A 21,996-nucleotide genomic window follows, 5' to 3' on the forward strand; every position below is an offset into this window, starting at 1 on the left:
GAATAAGAAAATGCTTTGAAATGAGATTAATAAATTGAGAAAGAATAGGGAACAAATGGATTTAACATCTAAAAGATGATGAGTTGGAGATATTGGGAAGATGGTGGGGATATTGTGAAGAGCTACTAAATATTAATGAAGAGGAGGCAGGGAGGTACAACAACCTTTAGGAGTGAGGAAGAGCCAGGTGTGAGAGTGGAGAAGGTGTGTGAGGTAATGGGTAAAATGGAAAGGGGTACAGCAGTTGGGATTGATGGTATTAAGACAGAAATGTTAAAAGCAGGAGGAGATATAGTTTTTGAGTGGTTGGTACTTGTGTTCAGTAAATGTATGAAAGAGGGAAAAGTACCTAAGGATTGGCAGAAAGCATGCATTGTTCCATTGTATAAAGGAAAGGGGGACAAACAAGTGTAAAAATTATAGGAGAATAAGCCTGTTGAGTATACTAGGTAAAGTGTATGGTAGTCATAATTGAAAGAATTAAAGATAAGATGGAGAACAGAATCACAGATGAACAAGGAGGCTTTAGAAGGGGTAGGGAATGTGTAGACCAAGTGTCTATATTGAAACATATAAGTGAACAATATTTACATAAAGATAAGGAAGATTATTTACAATTATGGATATAGAAAAGGCATATGATAGGGTGGATAGGTGAGGAATCTGGCAGATGGTGCAAGTTTGTGGAATAGGTGGTATGTTACTTAATGCTGTTAGTTTTTATGATGATAGTAAGGCTCAGGTTAGGGTACATAGGAGAAAGGGAGACTATTTTCCAATAAAAATAGGCCTGGACAGGGATGCTTGATGTCACCATGTTTAACATATAGAAGGGGTTGTAAAAGAACTGGGGAAAGGGGTGGGATTAAAATGTATCGAATCTATTACAAAGTGAGAGTTGTCACCATTACTTTTTGCTGATGATACTCTACTTTTGGGAGATTCTGAAAAGAAGTTGCGAAGGTCGGTGGATAAATTTGGAAGGGTATGTCAAAAAAGGAAATTAAAAAGAAATAGGAAAGAGCAGGATGATGAGGGTAACAAAAAAATCTAAGTAATGAAAGGCCATATATCAGATTGGAAGGAAGGAGTATGGTAGAAGTGAATGTGTTCAGATATATGGGAGTGGACTTGTTGGAAGCTGAGTTTACAAAAGACAAGGTGAACCCATGGAACTGATGAGGGGGAAAAGGTGGATGGAGCATTGAGGCATCTGTGGAGACAAAAAGCATTGTGGGGCAAAAAGGGGAAGGTATGAGACCGTAGTGGTACCAACACTAATATGGGTGTGTAGTATGGGTTATGAATGTTTCAGAGAGGAAGAGGCTGGAGACAGTCGAGATGTCATGCCTGAGGGTAAAGTGTGGCGTAAATATTATGCAGAGAATTTGTAGTTTGAAGATTAAGAGGTGTGGGGTTACTAATAGTATTATCCAGAGAGCTGAAGAAGGGTTGTTGAGGTGGTTTGGATATTTAGAGATGATGGAGCAAAATAGGATGACTTGGAGGGTGTATAAATCTGTAGTTGAGGGAAAGGTTGGTAGGAAAGGTTGAAGAGAGGGAGTAAAGAGGGTTTTGTATTCAAGAGGCTTTGACATCTAGCAGGCATACTTTGTGAGTGTGTTAAGAAAGAAGTGGAGGCAAATGGTTTTTGGGACTTGATGAGCTGTTGAAGTGTGAGCAAGGTAACATTTTGTGAAGGAATTCAGGGAAATAAGTTAGCCAAACTTGAGTCCTGGAGGCAGGAAGTACAGTGCCTGCACTCTGAAGAAAGGGTAGGGATATTTGTAGTTTGCATAGGCATTTTAACTGTGTATCAGCATGCCTCTGGCAAGACAGTGAAAGAGTGAGTGAGTGTATTTATTTTTGTATCCTTTATAGGCATCTTACCCAAGGATATCATCTGCTTACACTGTGGCCAATGGCAAGTGACCGAAGACTTGGCCCTGCTCCTTATTCCTCAGACCATCCCCAAGTTCATGGCTGTGCTGTTCTTTGTAAGTTTGCCGAGACATTTTTTGGATTGCATGTCTGTAAGATTCTCTCTATTCTCACCTACAAAGGAGCTATGTAATTACCGTATATTACTGTCCATAAGTTGCATTTATTTCTAAATAAATATACCTAAATTTATACCCTAGTTTTATGAATGCATACCCTAAAAAATACATTTAAAATAATTAAAAAAGTACATAAGATCTCCAATCCACCCTTTCTTCTTATATATTTATTCAACTTATTTTTAAAACGACCCAATTTTTTTATGATTTTTGTGGCCCCAACACCCTTGTGCCCTCATGACCACAAAAAATATTTGGATGGTATGTACACAAATCCTAAATAATAAACATGAGGGAGAAGCAGTGGAAGGGATGAAATGAAGGAGGAGCAGTGGTCATGTGGAAGAAGCAGAGGGAGTGTGGGAGCCAGTGATGGTGGCACCCAGATGACACCAGTTAAGCTTGGGGCATAACTTCGTTTATCACTGCCTACTTGTTTAACAACCAAACAGATGCATTACAGTAGTTACTGTACAGGAGGGCCCCTTTTTATGGCATTTTGCAGATAAGCATTATTCAGTTACACTCATTCTTCATTTATTCAGACTTCATATCGTTATATAATTGTCACTCACTGTAAGCTTAGGATGAAAATATTTTAAGGAAAAGTGTGTACTGTAATGTGTTTTTTAGGCCTAGCTCTATAGCTCACTTAATATATGATAATATAAGCATGTTATCAGGTTTTTAGATACATATGAAAGTGAAAAAAGTCTGTTTTACTTTACAGCAATTTTTCGCTTTACAGCAGTAGCCCGAATCCTAGCCTGCTGTATAATCAGGGCCCACCTGTATTCACATTTTATCCAGGTTCCTTTCCTTTTAACTTTAATTATGTAAATAAAGTGAAATAAGGGATATATAAATACAGTGGACCCTCGACCAACGATGGCATCGACTAACGTTAAATTCGACTAACGATACATGTTAACGCTAACATGTTGCCTCGACTAACGTTAAAAAAACTCGACTAACGATAATCGTTCTCGGGTACCAATTAATATTGTTAGTCGAGGGTCCACTGTACTGGTTCATCCCCTTCCCTTCAGGATCACAATGTGTGTAGCCATAACCTGTGACTTTTTAATTATTTTTTTTTTCTATTATCACACTGGCCGATTCCCACCAAGGCAGGGTGGCCTGAAAAAGAAAACTTTCACCATCATTCACTCCATCACTGTCTTGCCAGAAGGGTGCTTTACACTACAGTTTTTAAACTGCAACATTAACACCCCTCCTTCAGAGTGCAGGCACTGTACTTCCCATCTCCAGGACTCAAGTCCGGCCTGCCGGTTTCCCTGAACCCCTTCATAAATGTTACTTTGCTCACACTCCAACAGCACGTCAAGTATTAAAAACCATTCGTCTCCATTCACTCCTATCAAACACGCTCACGCACGCCTGCTGGAAGTCCAAGCCCCTCGCACACAAATCCTCCTTTACCCCCTCCCTCCAACCTTTCCTAGGCCGACCCCTACCCCGCCTTCCTTCCACTACAGACTGATACACTCTTGAAGTCATTCTGTTTGGCTCCATTCTCTCTACATGAGAATGGAGCCAAACAGAATGACTTCAAGAGTGTATCAGTCTGTAGTGGAAGGAAGGTGGGGTAGGGGTCAGCCTAGGAAAGGTTGGAGGGAGGGGGTAAAGGAGGTTTTGTGTGCGAGGGGCTTGGACTTCCAGCAGGCGTGCGTGAGCGTGTTTTAATTATTCATCATAAAATATAAGTTTAATGACCTAACTGTAGCACAAACTACTACTGCAGTAGTAGTTTTTAACTGACAAATCCATACTTTCCCTTGGCTTTCTTAACTTGTTTAACTCACTCCAAAATTGACAAAAGTGACTGAAGCTAAGCCATACACACTTGTTTATCACAATCATATTGATGCATGGTGTGTATAGTGTATGTACTATATTGATGCAGTATATCTTGTTTTCTCTCATTTCAACCCTAATTTTGCAAATGGAGGAAAGTAGGCAGGTGGTCCCTCAGGATCAGAACATGTGCACTCATAACCTTTGACTTGTTAATGTTACATAAAATATGAGTAACAACTAAACTGATGCACACTTCACATGCACAAAGTACTGTACGTATTTACATTATTTTCAGTTTGATTTTATTTAAGCCTTGAATACACAAATGAAGTCTCTCTGAATTTGTATTTTTTTTTTTTAACACTGGCTGTTTCCCACCGAGCCAGGTTGACCCAAAAAGAAAGAAAAACCTAAAAAGAAAGAAAAATACTTTTATCATCATTCAACATTTTCACCATTACTCATACATAATCACTGTCTTTGCAGAGGCACTCAAATACGACAGTTTAGAAGTCCCTCCAAACTGCCAGTATTCCAAACCCCCTCCTAAAAAGTGCAGGCATTGCACTTCCCATTTCCAGTGTTCAAGTCCGGCTGACCTGTTTCCCTGAATCCCTTCACAAAATATTACCCTACTCACATTCCAACAGCTTGTCAGGTCCCAAAAAAGCCATTCGTTTCCATTCACTCCTGTCTAACATGCTCACACATGCTTGTTGGAAGTCCAAACCCCTTGCTCACAAAACTTCCCTTACCCCTTCCTTCCAACTTTTTCGAGGACGACCCCTACCCCGCCTTCCTTCTCCTACAGATTTAAATGCTCTCCATGTCATTCTACTTTGATCCATTCTCTCTAAATGACCAAACCACCTCAACAACCCCTCTTCAGCCTTCTGACTAATACTTTTAGTAACTCCACACCTAATTTCCACACTCCGAATCCTCTGCATAATATTTACACCACACATTGCCCTTAGACACAACATCTCCATTGCCTCCTCACCACAGCATTTACAACCCAAGCTTCACACCCATATAAGAGTGTTGGTACCACTCTACTTTCGTACATTCCCTTCTTTGCCTCCATGGATAACGTTTTTTTGTCTCCACAGATACCTCAACGCACCACTCACCTTTTTTTCTTCATCAATACTATGGTTAATCTCATCTTTCATAAACACATCTGCTGACAAGTCAACTTCCAAATATCTGAAAACATTCACCTCTTCCATACTCCCTCTCTCCAATGTGATATCCAATTTTTCTTTATCTAAATCGTTTGATGCCCTCGTTACCTTACTCTTATCTATGCTCACTTTCAACTTTCTGCCTCTACACACCCTCCAAAAATCATCCACTAACCTTTGCAACTTTTCTTTAGAATCTCCCAAAAGCACAATATCATCAGGAAAAAGTAACTGAGTCAACTCCCATTTTGTATTTGATTCCCCATAATTTAATCCCACCCCTTTCCCCAACACTCTAGCATTTACCTCTTTTACAATCCCATCTATAACTATATTAAACAACCATGGTAGGTTGGTAGACAGCAACCACTCAGGTAGGTACTACCATCATACCAAGTGAGTGTAAAATGGAAGCCTGTATTCCTTTTACATGATGGTAGGATTGCTTGTGTCTTTTTTCTGTCTTATAAACATGCAAGATTTCAGGTATGTCTTGCTACTTCTCCTTGCAGATAGGTCAAATTACACATGACATGTACACATTTATGTATACACACTCATCTGAGTTTTCTTTGATTTTACCTTAATAGTTCTTGTTCTTATTGTTCCATATGTGTTGTAAAAATCAACTAAAATGCCAGGAGCAATGGGCTAGAAACCCCTTTTCCCATATAACTTACTAAAAAGAAGAAAACCATCTGAATTTGTATGGGGGTCCCAAAATACTTTCAAGTATTGATGTAACTCATGAGCTACATGGGTACAAGTATCCATGTAGCTCATTCACGTATCCATGTAGCTCATTTAATTTCCTACTATGTCCCCTTGTTCTTGTTATATCCCTGGTAGAGAGCTTATCCTTGTCTTACCTCTCTGTGCCTTGTAGAAATTTGTATACCATGACCCTCTTGTTTTTCTCTCCAGTAACATAAGGTTTACTGCCTTTATTTTCTTACTAGTTGTATTATATTTTGTGTGCCTATTATGTAATGTACATTGATGTGTATTATGTAATGTACAAATTTCTGTAATTTTCTCAGCTGTGGAGTTGATGGATTTTGGAGGTGATGTGGTCTTCCCAAAAATTACTCCATTAGAACCAACCAAGCTGGAGTTCTCATCCTTGGATGTAAACACTCAGCAGCTTCTCTCTGATATCATAGAGAGAGACATCTTTACTTTCAATAAGTATGTCTTATATAAGCATTTTTTTTTTTTTTTTTTTTTTTCAACAAGTCGGTCGTCTCCCACCGAGGCAGGGTGACCCAAAAAAAAGAAAGAAAATCCCCAAAAAGAAAATACTTTCATCATCATTCAACACTTTCACCACACACACACATTATCACTGCTTTTGCAGAGGTGCTCAGAATACAACAGTTTAGAAGCATATACGTATAGAGATACACAACATATCCCTCCAAACTGCCAATATCCCAAACCCCTCCTTTAAAGTGCAGGCATTGTACTTCCCATTTCCAGGACTCAAGTCCGACTATATATATGTATATTTTCACTTCATTAAAATTAGGAAAATGTTTGTTCTACAAAATTGATACTGTATTACTATATGGTGTTTGTGGAGTGGGATTCAGGGAAAACTGGTTAGTTGGACTTGAGTCCTGGGGGTGGGAGGTACACTTTAAAGGAAAGGTGAGGATGTTGCAGTTCAGAGGGTCATTTGAACCATAATGTAAGCATGCTTCTAGCAAGATGGATTGATTGAATGTTGGTGAATGTTTTTCCTCCTTTTTTTTTTTTTTTTTCTCCCTGCCTCAGTGGGAGACAGTGGGTATGTTAAGAGAAAATTGTTACTGTTGCATTATTGCAGGTGCATACAAACCTATCCCTGCAGGTCATTGCACTTGTCAACTACTGTACACTTTTTTCAACTGCAATAATCTGTTGTTAACTACAATAATCTGTTGCTAATTAGAATAATTTGTTGTTAACTACAGTATGTGTCATGTTCACTGCAATATATGTCATGTTAACTACAGTATGTCATATTTACAGAATTCTGCTGCTAGCTCCAGTATTCTGTTGCTGACTATAGTATTGTTATTATATCAGCACTACTAATTACAGTAATTGATTAAATGATGCTGGCTCTGGTATGCTAATGTTAACTCCAGTATTCTGCTGCTAACTTAAATATTCTGTTGTTAACTCCAGCACAGTGTTGTTAACTCCAGCACAGTGTTAACTCCAGCACAGTCTTGTTAACTCAAGCACAGTGTTGTTAACTCCAGTACACTGTTAACTACAATATTCTGTTGTTAACTTCAGTAATTTTTCTTCTTTTGCATTTAGTAATTTATACAGAAGGGATTACTAGCCCCTCTCTCACAGAATTTTAGTCACCTTTTATGGCATGCATGGCTTACAGAGGAAGGATTCTACTCCACTTCCCAATGAAGATGGTAGGTTGGTAGACAGCAACCACCCAGGGAGGTACTACTGTCCTGCCAACTGAGTGTAAAACAAAAGCCTGTAATTGTTTTACATGATGGTAGGATTGCTGGTGTCTTTTTTCAGTCTCATAAACATGCAAGATTTCAGGTACGTCTTGCTACTTCTACTTACACTTAGGTCACACTACACATACATGTACACGTTTATGTATACCCACTCATCCGAGTTTTCTTTGATTTTATCTAAATAGTTCTTGTTCTTATTGCTTCTCCTTTTATATCCATGGGGAGGTGGAATAAGAACCTTGTCTCTGTAAGCCATGCGTGTTGTAAAAGTCAGATAAAATGCCGGGAACAATGGGCTAGTAACCCCTTTTCCCATATAGCCTACTAGAAAGAAAAAGAAAAGATGTGAGTGGTGCATTTGAGGTACATGTAGAGACAAAAATTTTTATCTATAGAGGCAAAGAAGGGAATGTATGAAAGTATAGTGGTACCAACACTTGTGTGGGTGTGAAGCTTGGGTTGTAAATGCTGCAGCGAGGAGGCGGTTGGAGGCAGTGGAGATGTCCTGTCTAAGGGTAGTGTGTGATGTAAATATGCAGAAAATTCGGAGTGTGGAAATTAGGAGAAGGTGTGGAGTTAGTAAAAGTATTAGTCAGAGGGCTGAACAGGAGTTGTTGAGGTGGTTTGGACATTTAGAGAGAATGGATCAAAGTAGAATGACATGGAGAGTGTATAAATCTGTAGGGGAAGGAAGGTGGGGTAGGAGTCGTCCTCGAAAAGGTTGGAGGGAAAGGGTAAAGGAGGTTTTGTGGGCAAGGGGCTTGGACTTCCAGCAAACGTGCGTGAGCATGTTAGATAGGAGTGAATGGAGACGAATGGTTTTTGGGACCTGACGAGCTGTTGGAGTGTGAGCAGGGTAATATTTAGTGAAGGGATTCAGGGAAACCGGTTATTTTTATATAGCCGAACTTAAGTACTGGAAATGGGAAGTACAATGCCTGCACTTTAAAGGAGGGGTTTGGGATATTGGCAGTTTTGAGGGATATGCTATATCTCTATATATGCTTCTCAACTGTTGTATCTGGGTGGCTCTGCAAAAACAATGATTATGTGTGAGTGAGGTGAAAGTGTTGAAAGGTGAAAGTATTTTCTTTTTGGGGATTTTCTTTCTTTTTGGGTCACCCTGTCTCAGTGGAAGACGGCCGACTTATTGAAAACAAAAAAAAACAAACTATTAAGAAAATATAAGGAAACCCAGATTGGTGTGTATACATATATGTGTACATGCATGTGTATTGTGACCTTAGTATAAGTAGAAGTAGCATGATGCATGTGTTAGCTTGTGTGATTATGAGACAAAAAGAAAAGACACCATTCCTACCCTTTGTAAAAGTACTACAGGTTTTCATTTCACACTCACTTGGCAGGGTTATGGTACCTTCCTGAGTGATATTTGCAGTTTGGAGGGGAATCTGAAACTGTAGTATCGAAGCACCTTTGGCAAGACAGTGATAGTGAATGCTGGTGAAAGTGTTTCTTCTTTTTGGGCCACCCTACCTGGGTGGGAGACTGCTGGAGTGTTAAAAAAAAAAAATAGTGCTGTTAACTATTGTACTCTGTTGTCAATTATAGTATCCCCTTAAGTATAGTAGTACTTTGTCAACTACAGTCCTGTTGTCAGATCTAATTGTTGTTAACTAGAGTACTGTACTCTGCAGCATTTATAAGATCTCTTTTGCAATTTGAGATTTACTTGTACTCTGTCTAGCTATTTCCAAAAGATTTTTCTTGTGTGGGTATTGAAGAAAGTGAGAGACAATGTTTTATTGCTGCATTGCATAAAAAACTGTATTGGGATATGTGCTGGAAAGGAAACGGGTGAATACCTACTTTAGTCATCCTTATGTAATTAACCGTATCTAATTACTTTTATTAGTACCTGTACCATATGTGTATATACAGTACAATTCTCTTGTAGGGGTTCAGTTGAAGAGCGAGAAATTTTGTGGGAAAAGCGACATTACTTGCACAAAGAACCATTTGCTCTAGCCAAAGTGCTTCTAGCAGCGCATTCATGGGATGTGTCCTGTTTACCTGACCTGCACTCTCTTGTAAAAAACTGGGCTTCACCAGCACCTGCAGATGCCTTACATCTTCTTTTGCCATGGTATGTAGAGAAGCTGGTTAGTAAGTTGTGTTCAAAATAAGGTACTGTAGTGGAAAACATCTGTGACCTGAGGACAGCTTTACAGTGGACCCCCGCATAACGATTACCTCCGAATGCGACCAATTATGTAAGTGTATTTATGTAAGTGCATTTGTACGTGTATGTTTGGGGGTCTGAAATGGACTAATCTACTTCACAATATTTCTTATGGGAACAAATTCGGTCAGTACTGGCACCTGAACGTACTTCTGGAGTGAAAAAATATCGTTAACCGGGGGTCCACTGTATTTTTGTTTATGAATGGGATAAGCACTATGAATCATCATACTTTAGTATCACTATAAATATCAATTACATAGAACTTGGTAAGAAAAAACTATTAAAGATTAAAACTTATTGACTTAATATTAAAATTAATTTAACCCTTATAATGTAGACTTACAATTCATTTAGTTTAGAATCATCCTTGGGAGACTAAATTGTGATAAGGTTTTATATCCCCTGTAAAAATGAAAACAGATCAGCAAATAATTTAATACATTTCTGACCTGTTAACCCTTAAACGGTCCAAATAAATCGACTTTCAAATCCGTAGTGCTCCAAAAGTAGATCTATGTTTTTTTACATACTTTCAAATATAACAAAAAAAAAATGTAGATAAAAGTTTTTTTACACATTTTCAAATGTAAAAAAAAAAATGTACATGTTTTTACATGCTTTCAAATGTTGAAAAGACGTATATATACATTTGGACCGTTTAACGGTTAATTAGCCATTTGTTCATTTGTTTTGTCAATCAAAAGGAATTCCTCATAAATGCAATAATGAATATGAGGGTTAATTATTACATTATTTTTACTGGGGAACTCATGCCCTTTTCCTTGTTTTTCTTGTAGTTTTGCAGACAGTGTGGTGCGTGCTCGTGCTGTAGAGTGGATCAGAGGACTTGGATCTGATGAGTTGATAACCTTCTTGCCACAGCTGGTTCAGGCAGTGAAACATGAAGCATGGGATATATCCCCTACAGCAGAACTGTTGTTAGAACGAGCATTAACTTCACCCAGGCTAGCACATCACTTATATTGGCTGCTTAATCAGTGCCTTCCTCTTCAGGTATATAAATTATCATTATTGTTTTATCCATGGGGAAGTGTTAAACCTGTAGGGGTCATGCAACACCTGGAGAATAAGAGGTTATCAGGTTGTATCCTGGTATAGGAAAGAGTACCTCCAGTTTGTTAGATTAAGAACAGTTCACCAGTGTCAGGCATACTTTGAGAAGGGTTCAGGTATGGAAAGAAAAGGAGAGAGAATACTTCAAAGGTAAATAATATTTGGCTTTTAGACAAATAAGAACCAGAGAGACATTCCAATTACAGTATTGCATTTTCTTTTTTTTTCCTCAACAAACTGGCCGTATCCCACTGAGGCAGGGTGGCCCAAAAAGAAAAACGAAAGTTTCTCTTTTTAAATTTAGTAATTTATACAGGAGAAGGGGTTACTAGGCCTTTGCTCCCAGCATTTTAGTCGCCTCTTACAACACGCATGGCTTACGGAGGAAGAACTCAGTTCCACTTCCCCATTAAGATAAGAGGAAATAAACAAGAACAAGAACTAGAAAGAAAACAGAAGAAAACCCAGAGGGGTGTGTATAAATATGCTTGTACATGTATGTGTAGTGTGACCTAAGTGTAAGGAGAAGGAGCAAGACGTACCAGAGCTCTTGCATGTTTGTGAGACAGAAAAAAGACACCAGGAATCCTTCTTTCTTTCTTTCTTTCAACACACCAGCCGTATCCCACCGAGGCGGGGTGGCCCAAAAGGAAAAACAAAAGTTTCTCCTTTTACATTTAGTAATATATACAGGAGAAGAGGTTACTAGCCCCTTGCTCCCGGCATTTTAGTCGCCTCTTACAACACGCATGGCTTACGGAGGAAGAATTCTGTTCCACTTCCCCATGGAGATAAGAGGAAATAAACAACAAGAACAAGAACTAGAAAGAAAATAGAAGAAAACTCAGAGGAGTGTGTATATATATGCTTGTATGTGTATGTGTAGTGTGACCTAAGTGTAAGTAGAAGTAGCAAGACGTACCTGAAATCTTGCATGTATATGAGACAGAAAAATGGACACCAGCAATCCTACCAGGACGGTAGTACCTCCCTGGGCGGTTGCTGTCTACCAACCTACTACCTAGAAGTATTGCATTTATAAAAATAATAAAGAAAGGAATTTTTGATTGCTAGCTTTTACTAGTTTATGGCTAGCTAAATTGTAAAGATAAATTACCAACAGATTTTTTTAAATGCAAAATTTTATTAGGACTGGAATGATAGTTTTGGTAATTTATATTTTTTTCCTATTTTTTAGGCTGTATCTTTATAATCATTGCCCATTGTGGATATGCTGGTGAAGTGCTATTGATCCAAGGAATTTGAGCTGCCCATCCCTTCGTAGGATCGAACCTGGTTGTCTCCTATTATCTAGATGCTGTATGTTTCTGTGTGCCTAACACCACATTTTCCAGATTTTTTTTTTTTCAACAAGTCGGCCGTCTCCCACCGAGGCAGGGTGACCCAAAAAAGAAAGAAAATCCCCAAAAAGAAAATACTTTCATCATCATTCAACAATTTCACCACACTCACACATTATCACTGTTTTTGCAGAGGTGCTCAGAATACAACAGTTTAGAAGCATATACATATCTATAAAATTAAAATTAGTTGATACCCAATGATACTGGTATGTCATCATCAAAATTAGTTTATATCTACCAATACTAACAATCAGTTTTAAGTTAATAATGATACCATCAAAATTTGCCAATACCCACGATGTCGATACTTTGAAGGCAGAGAATTTGTGCATTGGCCAGGAATGTATAACATCCATTAGGAGTGAGGAAAAGCCAGATGTGAGAATGGTGGAGGTTCATGAGGCAGTGGGTAAAATAAAAGGGTAAAGCAGCTGGGATTGACAAGATCATAGCAGAAATGTTAAAAGCAGTTGAGATATAGGTTTGGAGTGGTTGGTATTTATGTTCATTAACTGTTTGAAAGATGGGAAGGTACCTAGGTATTGGCAGAGAGCATTTATAGTTCCATTGTATAAAGGGAAGAGGGTGTAAAATTATAGGGGAATAAGCTTACTGAGTAGACCGGGTAAAGTGGAAGAATTAAGGGCAAGACCGAGAGCAGGATTGCAGATGAACAAGGAGGCTTTAGAAAGGGTAGGGGATGTGTAGACCAAGTGTTTACATTGAAGTATACTTAAAGTGAATAGTATTTAAATAAAGGTAAGGAAGTTCTTGTTGCTTTCATGGATTTAGTAAAGACATGATAGGGTGGATAGGGGAGTGATGTGGCAGATGTTGGAGGTGTATGGAATAGTTGGTAAGTTACTGAATGCTGTTAAGAGTTTTTTATGAGGATAGTGAAGCTCAGGTTAGGGTATGTAGGAGAGAGGCAGATTATTTTCCAGTGAAAATAGGCTTTAGACTGGGTTGTGTGATGTCATGATCATTGTTTAACATAATTATAGATCGGATTGTAAAAGAAATAAATGCTACTGTGTTGGGAGAGGTGTGGAAATAATTTTTTTTTTTTTTATCACACTGGCCGATTCCCACCAAGGCGGGGTGGCCCGAAAAAGAAAAACTTTCACCATCATTCACTCCATCACTGTCTTGCCAGAAGGGTGCTTTACACTACAGTTTTTAAACTGCAACATTAACACCCCTCCTTCAGAGTGCAAGCACTGTACTTCCCATCTCCAGGACTCAAGTCCAGCCTGCCGGTTTCCCTGAACCCCTTCATATATGTTACTTTGCTCACACTCCAACAGCACGTCAAGTATTAAAAACCATTTGTCTCCATTTACTCCTATCAAACACACTCACGCATGCCTGCTGGAAGTCCCAGCCCCTCACACACAAAACCTCCTTTACCCCCTCCCCCCAACCTTTCCTAGGCCGACCCCTACCCCGCCTTCCTTCCACTACAGACTGATACACTTTTGAAGTCACTCTGTTTTGCTGCATTCTCTCTACATGTCCGAACCACCTCAACAGCCCTTCCTCAGCCCTCTGGACAACAGTTTTGGTAATCCCGCACCTCCTCCTAACTTCCAAACTACGAATTCTCTGCATTATATTCACACCACACATTGCCCTCAGACATGACATCTCCACTGCCTCCAGCCTTCTCCTCGCTGCAACATTCATCACCTATGCTTCACACCCATATAAGAGCGTTGGTAAAATTATACTCTCACACATTCCCCTCTCTTTGCCTCCAAGGACAAAGTTCTTTGTCTCCACAGACTCCTAGGTGCCCCACTCACCCTTTTCCCCTCATCAATTCTATGATTCACCTCATCTTTCATAGACCCATCCGCTGACACGTCCACTCCCAAATATCTGAATACATTCACCTCCTCCATACTCTCTCCCTCCAATCTGATATCCAAACTTTCATCACCTAATCTTTTTGTTATCGTCATAACCTTACTCTTTCCTGTATTCACTTTTAATTTTCTTCTTTTGCACACCCTACCAAATTCATCCACCAATCTCTGCAACTTCTCTTCAGAATCTCCCAAGAGCACAGTGTCATCAGCAAAGAGCAACTGTGACAACTCCCACTTTATGTGTGATTCTTTATCTTTTAACTCCACGCCTCTTGCCAAGACCCTCGCATTTACTTCTCTTACAACCCCATCTATAAATATATTAAACAACCACGGTGACATCACACATCCTTGTCTAAGGCCTACTTTTACTGGGAAATAATTTCCCTCTTTCCTACATACTCTAACTTGAGCCTCACTATCCTTGTAAAAACTCTTCACTGCTTTCAGTAACCTACCTCCTACACCATACACCTGCAACATCTGCCACATTGCCCCCCTATCCACCCTGTCATACACCTTTTCCAAATCCATAAATGCCACAAAGACCTCTTTAGCCTTATCTAAATACTGTTCACTTACATGTTTCACTGTAAACACCTGGTCCATACACCCCCTACCTTTCCTAAAGCCTCCTTGTTCATCTGCTATCCTATTCTCCCTCTTACTCTTAATTCTTTCAATAATAACTCTACCATACACTTTACCAGGTATACTCAACAGACTTATCCCCCTATAATTTTTGCACTCTCTTTTGTCCCCTTTGCCTTTATACAAAGGAACTATGCATGCTCTCTGCCAATCCCTAGGTACCTTACCCTCTTCCATACATTTATTAAATAATTGCACCAACCACTCCAAAACTATATCCCCACCTGCTTTTAACATTTCTATCTTTATCCCATCAATCCCGGCTGCCTTACCCCCTTTCATTTTACCTACTGCCTCACGAACTTCCCCCACACTCACAACTGGCTCTTCCTCACTCCTACAAGATGTTATTCCTCCTTGCCCTATACACGAATTCACAGCTTCCCTATCTTCATCAACATTTAACAATTCCTCAAAATATTCCCTCCATCTTCCCAATACCTCTAACTCTCCATTTAATAACTCTCCTCTCCTATTTTTAACTGACAAATCCATTTGTTCTCTAGGCTTCCTTAACTTGTTAATCTCACTCCAAAACTTTTTCTTATTTTCAACAAAATTTGTTGATAACATCTTGCCCTCTCTCTCATTTGCTCTCTTTTTACATTGCTTCACCACTCTCTTAACCTCTCTCTTTTTCTCCATATACTCTTCCCTCCTTGCATCACTTCTACTTTGTAAAAACTTCTCATATGCTAACTTTTTCTCCCTTACTACTCTCTTTACATCATCATTCGACCAATCGCTCCTCTTCCCTCCCGCACCCACTATCCTGTAACCACAAACTTCTGCTGAACACTCTAACACTACATTTTTAAACCTACCCCATACCTCTTCGACCCCATTGCCTATGCTCTCATTAGCCCATCTATCCTCCAATAGCTGTTTATATCTTACCCTAACTGCCTCTTCTTTTGGTTTATAAACCTTCACCTCTCTCTTCCCTGATGCTTCTATTCTCCTTGTATCCCATCTTCCTTTTACTCTCAGTGTAGCTACAACTAAAGAGTGATCTGATATATCTGTGGCCCCTCTATAAACATGTACATCCTGAAGTCTACTCAACAGTCTTTTATCTACCAATACATAATCCAACAAACTACTGTAGGGTGGAAATAAAATATGCAGAATATAATACAAAATGAGAGTTGTTGCTGTTGCTTTTTGTTTTGCTGATGACATTGTGCTTTTGGGAGATTCTGAAGAGAAGTAACAAAGGTTGGTGAACAAATTTGAGAGGGTATGTAAAGTAAGGAAATTAAAAGTGAATATGAGAAAGAACAAGGTGGTGAGGGTAACAAATGATTTAGGTAATGAAAGATTGCATATCAGATTGGAAGGAGAAGTTATGGAAGAAATCAATGTGTTGAGAAATTTGGGAGTGGAGTTTTCAGTAGATGGGTATATGAAAGATAATGTGAACCATAGAATTCAATAAGGCAAAAAAGGTGGGTGATGCATTGAGGCATCTTTGATAAGTAAGTAAGTAAGTTTATTCAGGTATACACAAATACAGTTACATAGAATTATCATACATAGCAGCATATGTGTAGAGAACCTAGGATAACCCAAAAAAGTCAGACACAGTGACTTATTTCCATTGGGGTCCTTTTACCTTATTATTATAATATAAAGGTTATAATATTTTCTTATTATTCTACAATGAAGATAACATCTTATTATCATACTAAAAAGACTATCTACTACACGAGGGTCATTAAGACTATCTACAATACGAGGGTCATTACTAGGAATAAGGTAAAATTTACACGTATGTTAGCTAAAAAAAATAGACAAAGAACATTATTCGTGGAGGCTGAGGCTAATGTATGAGAGCATAATGATACCATTACTCTTATATGGGTGTGAAGCTTGGGTTGTGAGTGTTGCAGCAAGTAGGAGGCTGGAGGCATTGAAGACGTTATGTCTAAGGGCAGTGTTTGGTTTATACATTATGCAAAGAGTTTATAGTTTGGAAATTAGAAGGAGGTGCGGAGTTACTAAAAGTATTATTTGGAGGGCTGCAGAGGGGTTGTTGAAATGGTTTGGACATTTAGAGAGGATGGAGCAAAATATGATGACTTGGAGGGTGTATAAATTTGTAGTGGAGGGAAGGTAGGATAGGGGATATCCTAGGAAAGATTAGAGGGAGGGGTTTACTGTTAATATTTTGTAATTTTTTTCTATGCGAGAAGCATATGCTCATGATGACATTTTGAAGAAAGTTGGGATAACTAATCCTCCCAATAAATAAAGTTCATTTATTGTACAATAATGTAGTTTAATAAAATAACTTGCCTTTTGCAGACCAACATGGGTGGTGAACGTGAAGTAGTGAGTGATGCCAGATATCGTCGACGTCTCAACTTAGTCACTCGAGCACTCATGGCTATCTGTGGCAAAAATATGGAAAATAGACTTCTTACTCAAGAAGCTATTCTTAGGGTTAGTTCAAATGATACCTATTTTTATCTTTATAACTACTGTTAAATAAGTATTTGCTGTAATAGTATTTAAAGTCGTATAGTATACTTATGTCATTAGAGATACTATTCATTTTAGTGTACAGTAGTGCCCCACTTCATGGCGTTTCACCTTACGGCATTCCACTAATACAGCGATTTTAAATTATGACCAAAATTTCCTATACGGCGAGCAGTCTTTCAAATACGGCTCACCCCACCCTGTCTGTTTACATTCTCAGTGAGCACATATATCTGTTATGTCTGGAAATTTTCCAAAATTTCAAAAGCTTTAAAGTTATTGCACATTTTATATGTACTCGGATAATTATACTTATGTGTACCTGTACCTAAATATACTTACACACTTTGCTGGCATGCAGGTGCACATTAAAATCACTAAGTGTGTGTCTACTCTTGATGCCATATTAATAATAATGCATGTAATTTCTTGGGCTCATTAAATGTCGTATATTACGCTAATATCCATCTATTAATCCATCTATAATATTTTTTCAAAATTATGTAATACACTACGTAACATAAACATGATACATAAACCCACAGTATAAAAATTGACATAAATATAAGATTTGTTTACCAAGCGGTTGGTTGGAGGGTCAGAAGAATTGTTTTTTCTAGTCAAACACCAGTAACTTAACTAGAAATTTATTACTTTCGTATGCCTTCACTCAAACTATAGCTATTCACGACCCTTGTGAGTTTAGTGCTTTTTTTGTATTATGATTATATATATTTTTTTTTTTTTTTTTCAACAAGTCGGCTGTCGCCCACCGAGGCAGGGTGACCCAATAAAGAAAGAAAATCCCCGAAAAGAAAATACGTTCATCATTCAACACTTTCACCACACTCACACATTATCACTGCTTTTGCAGAGGTGCCCAGAATACAACAGCTTAGAAGCATATACGTATAAAGATACACAACATATCCCTCCAAACTGCCAATATCCCAAACCCCTCCTTTAAAGTGCAGGCATTGTACTTCCCATTTCCAGGACTCAAGTCCGACTATATGAAAATAACCGGTTTCCCTGAATCCCTTCACTAAATATTACCCTGCTCACACTCCAACAGATCGTCAGGTCCCAAGTATCATTCGTCTCCATTCACTCCTATCTAACACGCTCATGCACGCTTGCTGGAAGTCCAAGCCCCTTGCCCACAAAACCTCCTTTACCCCCTCTTTCCAACCCTTTCGAGGAAGACCCCTACCCCTCCTTCCTTCCCCTATAGATTTATATGCTTTCCATGTCATTCTACTTTGATCCATTCTCCCTAAATGACCAAACCACCTCAACAACCCCTCTTCTGCCCTCTGACTAATGCTTTTATTAACTCCACACTTTCTCCTAATTTCCACACTCCGAATTTTCTGCATAATATTTGCACCACACATTGCCCTTAGACAGGACATCTCCACTGCCTCCAACCGTCTCCTCGCTGCTGCATTTCCCACCCAAGCTTCACATCCATATAAGAGTGTTGGTACTACTATACTTTCATACATTCCCTTCTTTGCCTCCATAGATAACGTTTTTTGACTCCACATATACCTCAACGCACCACTCACCTTTTTTCCCTCATCAATTCTATGATTAACCTCATCCTTCATAAAACCATCCGCCGACACGTCAACTCCCAAGTATCTGAAAACATTCACTTCTTCCATACTCCTCCTCCCCAATTTGATATCCAATTTTTCTTTATCTAAATCATTTGATACCCTCATCACCTTACTCGTTTCTATGTTCACTTTCAACTTTCTACCTTTACACACATTCTCAAACTCATCCACTAACCTTTGCAATTTTTCTTTAGAATCTCCCATAAGCACAGTATCATCAGCAAAAAGTAACTGTGTCAGTTCCCATTTTGAATTTGATTCCCCATAATTTAATCCCACCCCTCTCCCGAACACCCTAGCATTTACTTCTTTTACAACCCCATCTATAAATATATTAAACAACCATGGTGACATTACACATCCCTGTCTAAGACCTACTTTTACCGGGAAGTATTCTCCCTCTCTTCTACATACCCTAACCTGAGCCTCACTATCCTAATAAAAACTCTTTACAGCATTTAATAACTTACCACCTATTCCATATACTTGCAACATCTGCCACATTGCTCCTCTATGCACTCTATCATATGCCTTTTCTAAATCCATAAATGCAATAAAAACTTCCCTACCTTTATCTAAATACTGTTCACATATATGCTTCAATGTAAACACTTGATCTACACATCCCCTACCCACTCTGAAGCCTCCCTGCTCATCCGCAATCCTACATTCTGTCTTACCTCTAATTCTTTCAATTATAACCCTACCGTATATTTTTCCTAGTATACTCAGTAAACTTATTCCTCTATAATTTTTACAATCTCTTTTGTCCCCTTTTCTTTTATATAAAGGGACTATACATGCTCTCTGCCAATCCCTAGGTACCTTCTCCTCTTTCATACATTTATTAAACAAAAGTACCAACCACCCCAACACTATATATCCCCCTGCTTTTAACATTTCTGTCATGATCCCATCAGTTCCAGCTGCTTTACCCCCTTCCATTCTACGTAATGCCTCATGTACCTAAACCACACTTACATTCTGCTCTTCTTCACTCCTAAAAGATGGTATACCTCCCTGGCCAGTGCATGAAATTACCGCCTCCCTTTCTTCCTCAACATTTAAAAGTTCCTCAAAATATTCTCGCCATCTACCTAATACCTCCCTCTCCCCATCTACTAACTCCCCTACTCTGTTTTTAACTGACAAATCCATACTTTCCCTAGGCTTTCTTAACTTGTTTAACTCACTCCAAAAATTTTTCTTATTTTCATTAAAATTTCTTGACAGTGCCTCTCCCACTCTTTCATCTGCTCTCCTTTTGCACTCTCTCACCACTCTCTTCACCTTTCTTTTACTCTCCATATACTCTGCTCTTCTTATAACACTTCTGCTTTGTAAAAACCTCTCGTAAGCTACCTTTTTCTCTTTTATCACACCCTTTACTTCATCATTCCACCAATCACTCCTCTTTCCTCCTGCCCCCACCCTCCTATAGCCACAAACTTCTGCCGCACATTCTAATACTGCATTTTTAAAACTATTCCAACCCTCTTCAACCCCCCCACTACTCATCTTTACACTAGCCCACCTTTATGCCAATAGTCGCTTATATCTCGCCCGAACTTCCTCCTCCCTTAGTTTATACACTTTCACCTCCCTCTTACTTGTTGTTGCCACCTTCCTCTTTTCCCATCTACCTCTTACTCTAACTGTAGCTACAACTAAATAATGATTCGATATATCAGTTGCCCCTCTATAAACATGTACATCCTGGAGCCTACCCATCAACCTTTTATCCACCAATACATAATCCAACAAACTACTTTCATTACGTGCTACATCATACCTTGTATATTTATTTATCCTCTTTTTCATAAAATATGTATTACTTATTACCAAATTTCTTTCTACACATAGCTCAATTAAAGGCTCCCCATTTACATTTACCCCTGGCACCCCAAATTTACCTACTACTCCCTCCATAACATTTTTACCCACTTTAGCATTGAAATCCCCAACCACCATTACTCTCACACTTGATTCAAAACTCCCCACGCATTCACTCAACATTTCCCAGAATCTCTCTCTCTCCTCTACACTTCTCTCTTCTCCAGGTGCATACATGCTTACTATAACCCACTTTTCACATCCAATCTTAATTTTACTCCACATAATCCTTGAATTTATACATTTGTAGTCCCTCTTTTCCTGCCATAGCTTATCCTTCAACATTATTGCTACTCCTCCTTTAGCTCTAACTCTATTTGAAACCCCTGACCTAATCCCATTTATTCCTCTCCATTGAAACTCTCCCACCCCCTTCAGCTTTGTTTCACTTAAAGCCAGGACATCCAGTTTCTTCTCATTCATAACATCCACAATCATCTCTTTCTTATCATTTGCACAACATCCACGCACATTCAGACTTCCCACTTTGACAATTTTCTTCTTCTTATTCTTTTTAGTAATCTTTACAGGAAAAGGGGTTACTAGCCCATTGTTCCCGGCATTTTAGTTGGCTTTTACAACACGCATGGCTTACGGAGGAAAGATTCTTATTCCACTTCCCCATGGATATAAAAGGAAAAGTAATAAGACCAAGAACTATAATAATTATAATAATTTGTAATAATAATAATAATAATAATAATAATTTGTCAGAGCATCATTTCTTCTAAAAATTACACGAGATTGGCAGTGTTGGTCTTTATTTATTCTACTGTACCACTGTGGAGACAACTTGTACACAATGTAAGGTGTTTGTATGAATGTTTATGAACCATAACCAGGCGCTTCTTCCGTTTGTTTACATAATGAGTGGGGTGGCCAGGTGGATTACCCTACCCTACCTCCCACACGACTTTCTACAAATAAATACTTTTCACCTCTCACCCTACATTACGACCATTAAGACTACGAATATTTTAAGGTAAGTAATGAGTGTACTGTATATGCATTTTGTCACTCTAGGGAGCTTTAAGTGTTGTATATTATGTGGTAGAGTGAAACCTTGGGTTTCAGCCGCCCTGGGAATTGTGGTCAGTCCATCAATCTTGAATAGAATGATTTCTATTCAAGATTGATGGACTGACCATATCGACTCAAGGTTGAGGGACTGATTACCTCATTCTCCTCCTTTTTTTCAAGATTCTCCTTTGTATGGACTGATGAAGCCACTGTGTGGCGAAACGTTTCCTCAATAAAGATACCCAAGAGTTGCACATGTATCT

General features: G+C 38.8%; 1 protein-coding gene across 2 annotated transcripts in view; it reads left to right on the forward strand.

Annotated features, from left to right (window-relative positions):
- Positions 1 to 21,996, forward strand: part of Pi3K68D (phosphatidylinositol-4-phosphate 3-kinase catalytic subunit Pi3K68D) — a 155,114-nt gene that overhangs the window by 75,470 nt on the left and 57,648 nt on the right. For both annotated transcript variants that reach the window (XM_070094677.1, XM_070094679.1), the window contains 5 exons: positions 1,882 to 1,997; positions 6,109 to 6,256; positions 9,464 to 9,652; positions 10,549 to 10,765; positions 17,019 to 17,156. In XM_070094677.1, coding sequence (XP_069950778.1) covers positions 1,882 to 1,997; positions 6,109 to 6,256; positions 9,464 to 9,652; positions 10,549 to 10,765; positions 17,019 to 17,156 — 808 coding nt within the window. The remainder of the gene's footprint in view (positions 1 to 1,881; positions 1,998 to 6,108; positions 6,257 to 9,463; positions 9,653 to 10,548; positions 10,766 to 17,018; positions 17,157 to 21,996) is intronic.

The sequence above is a fragment of the Cherax quadricarinatus genome, chromosome 47 (genome assembly GCF_038502225.1).
Source record: "Cherax quadricarinatus isolate ZL_2023a chromosome 47, ASM3850222v1, whole genome shotgun sequence".
NCBI classification, from domain to species: domain Eukaryota; kingdom Metazoa; phylum Arthropoda; class Malacostraca; order Decapoda; family Parastacidae; genus Cherax; species Cherax quadricarinatus.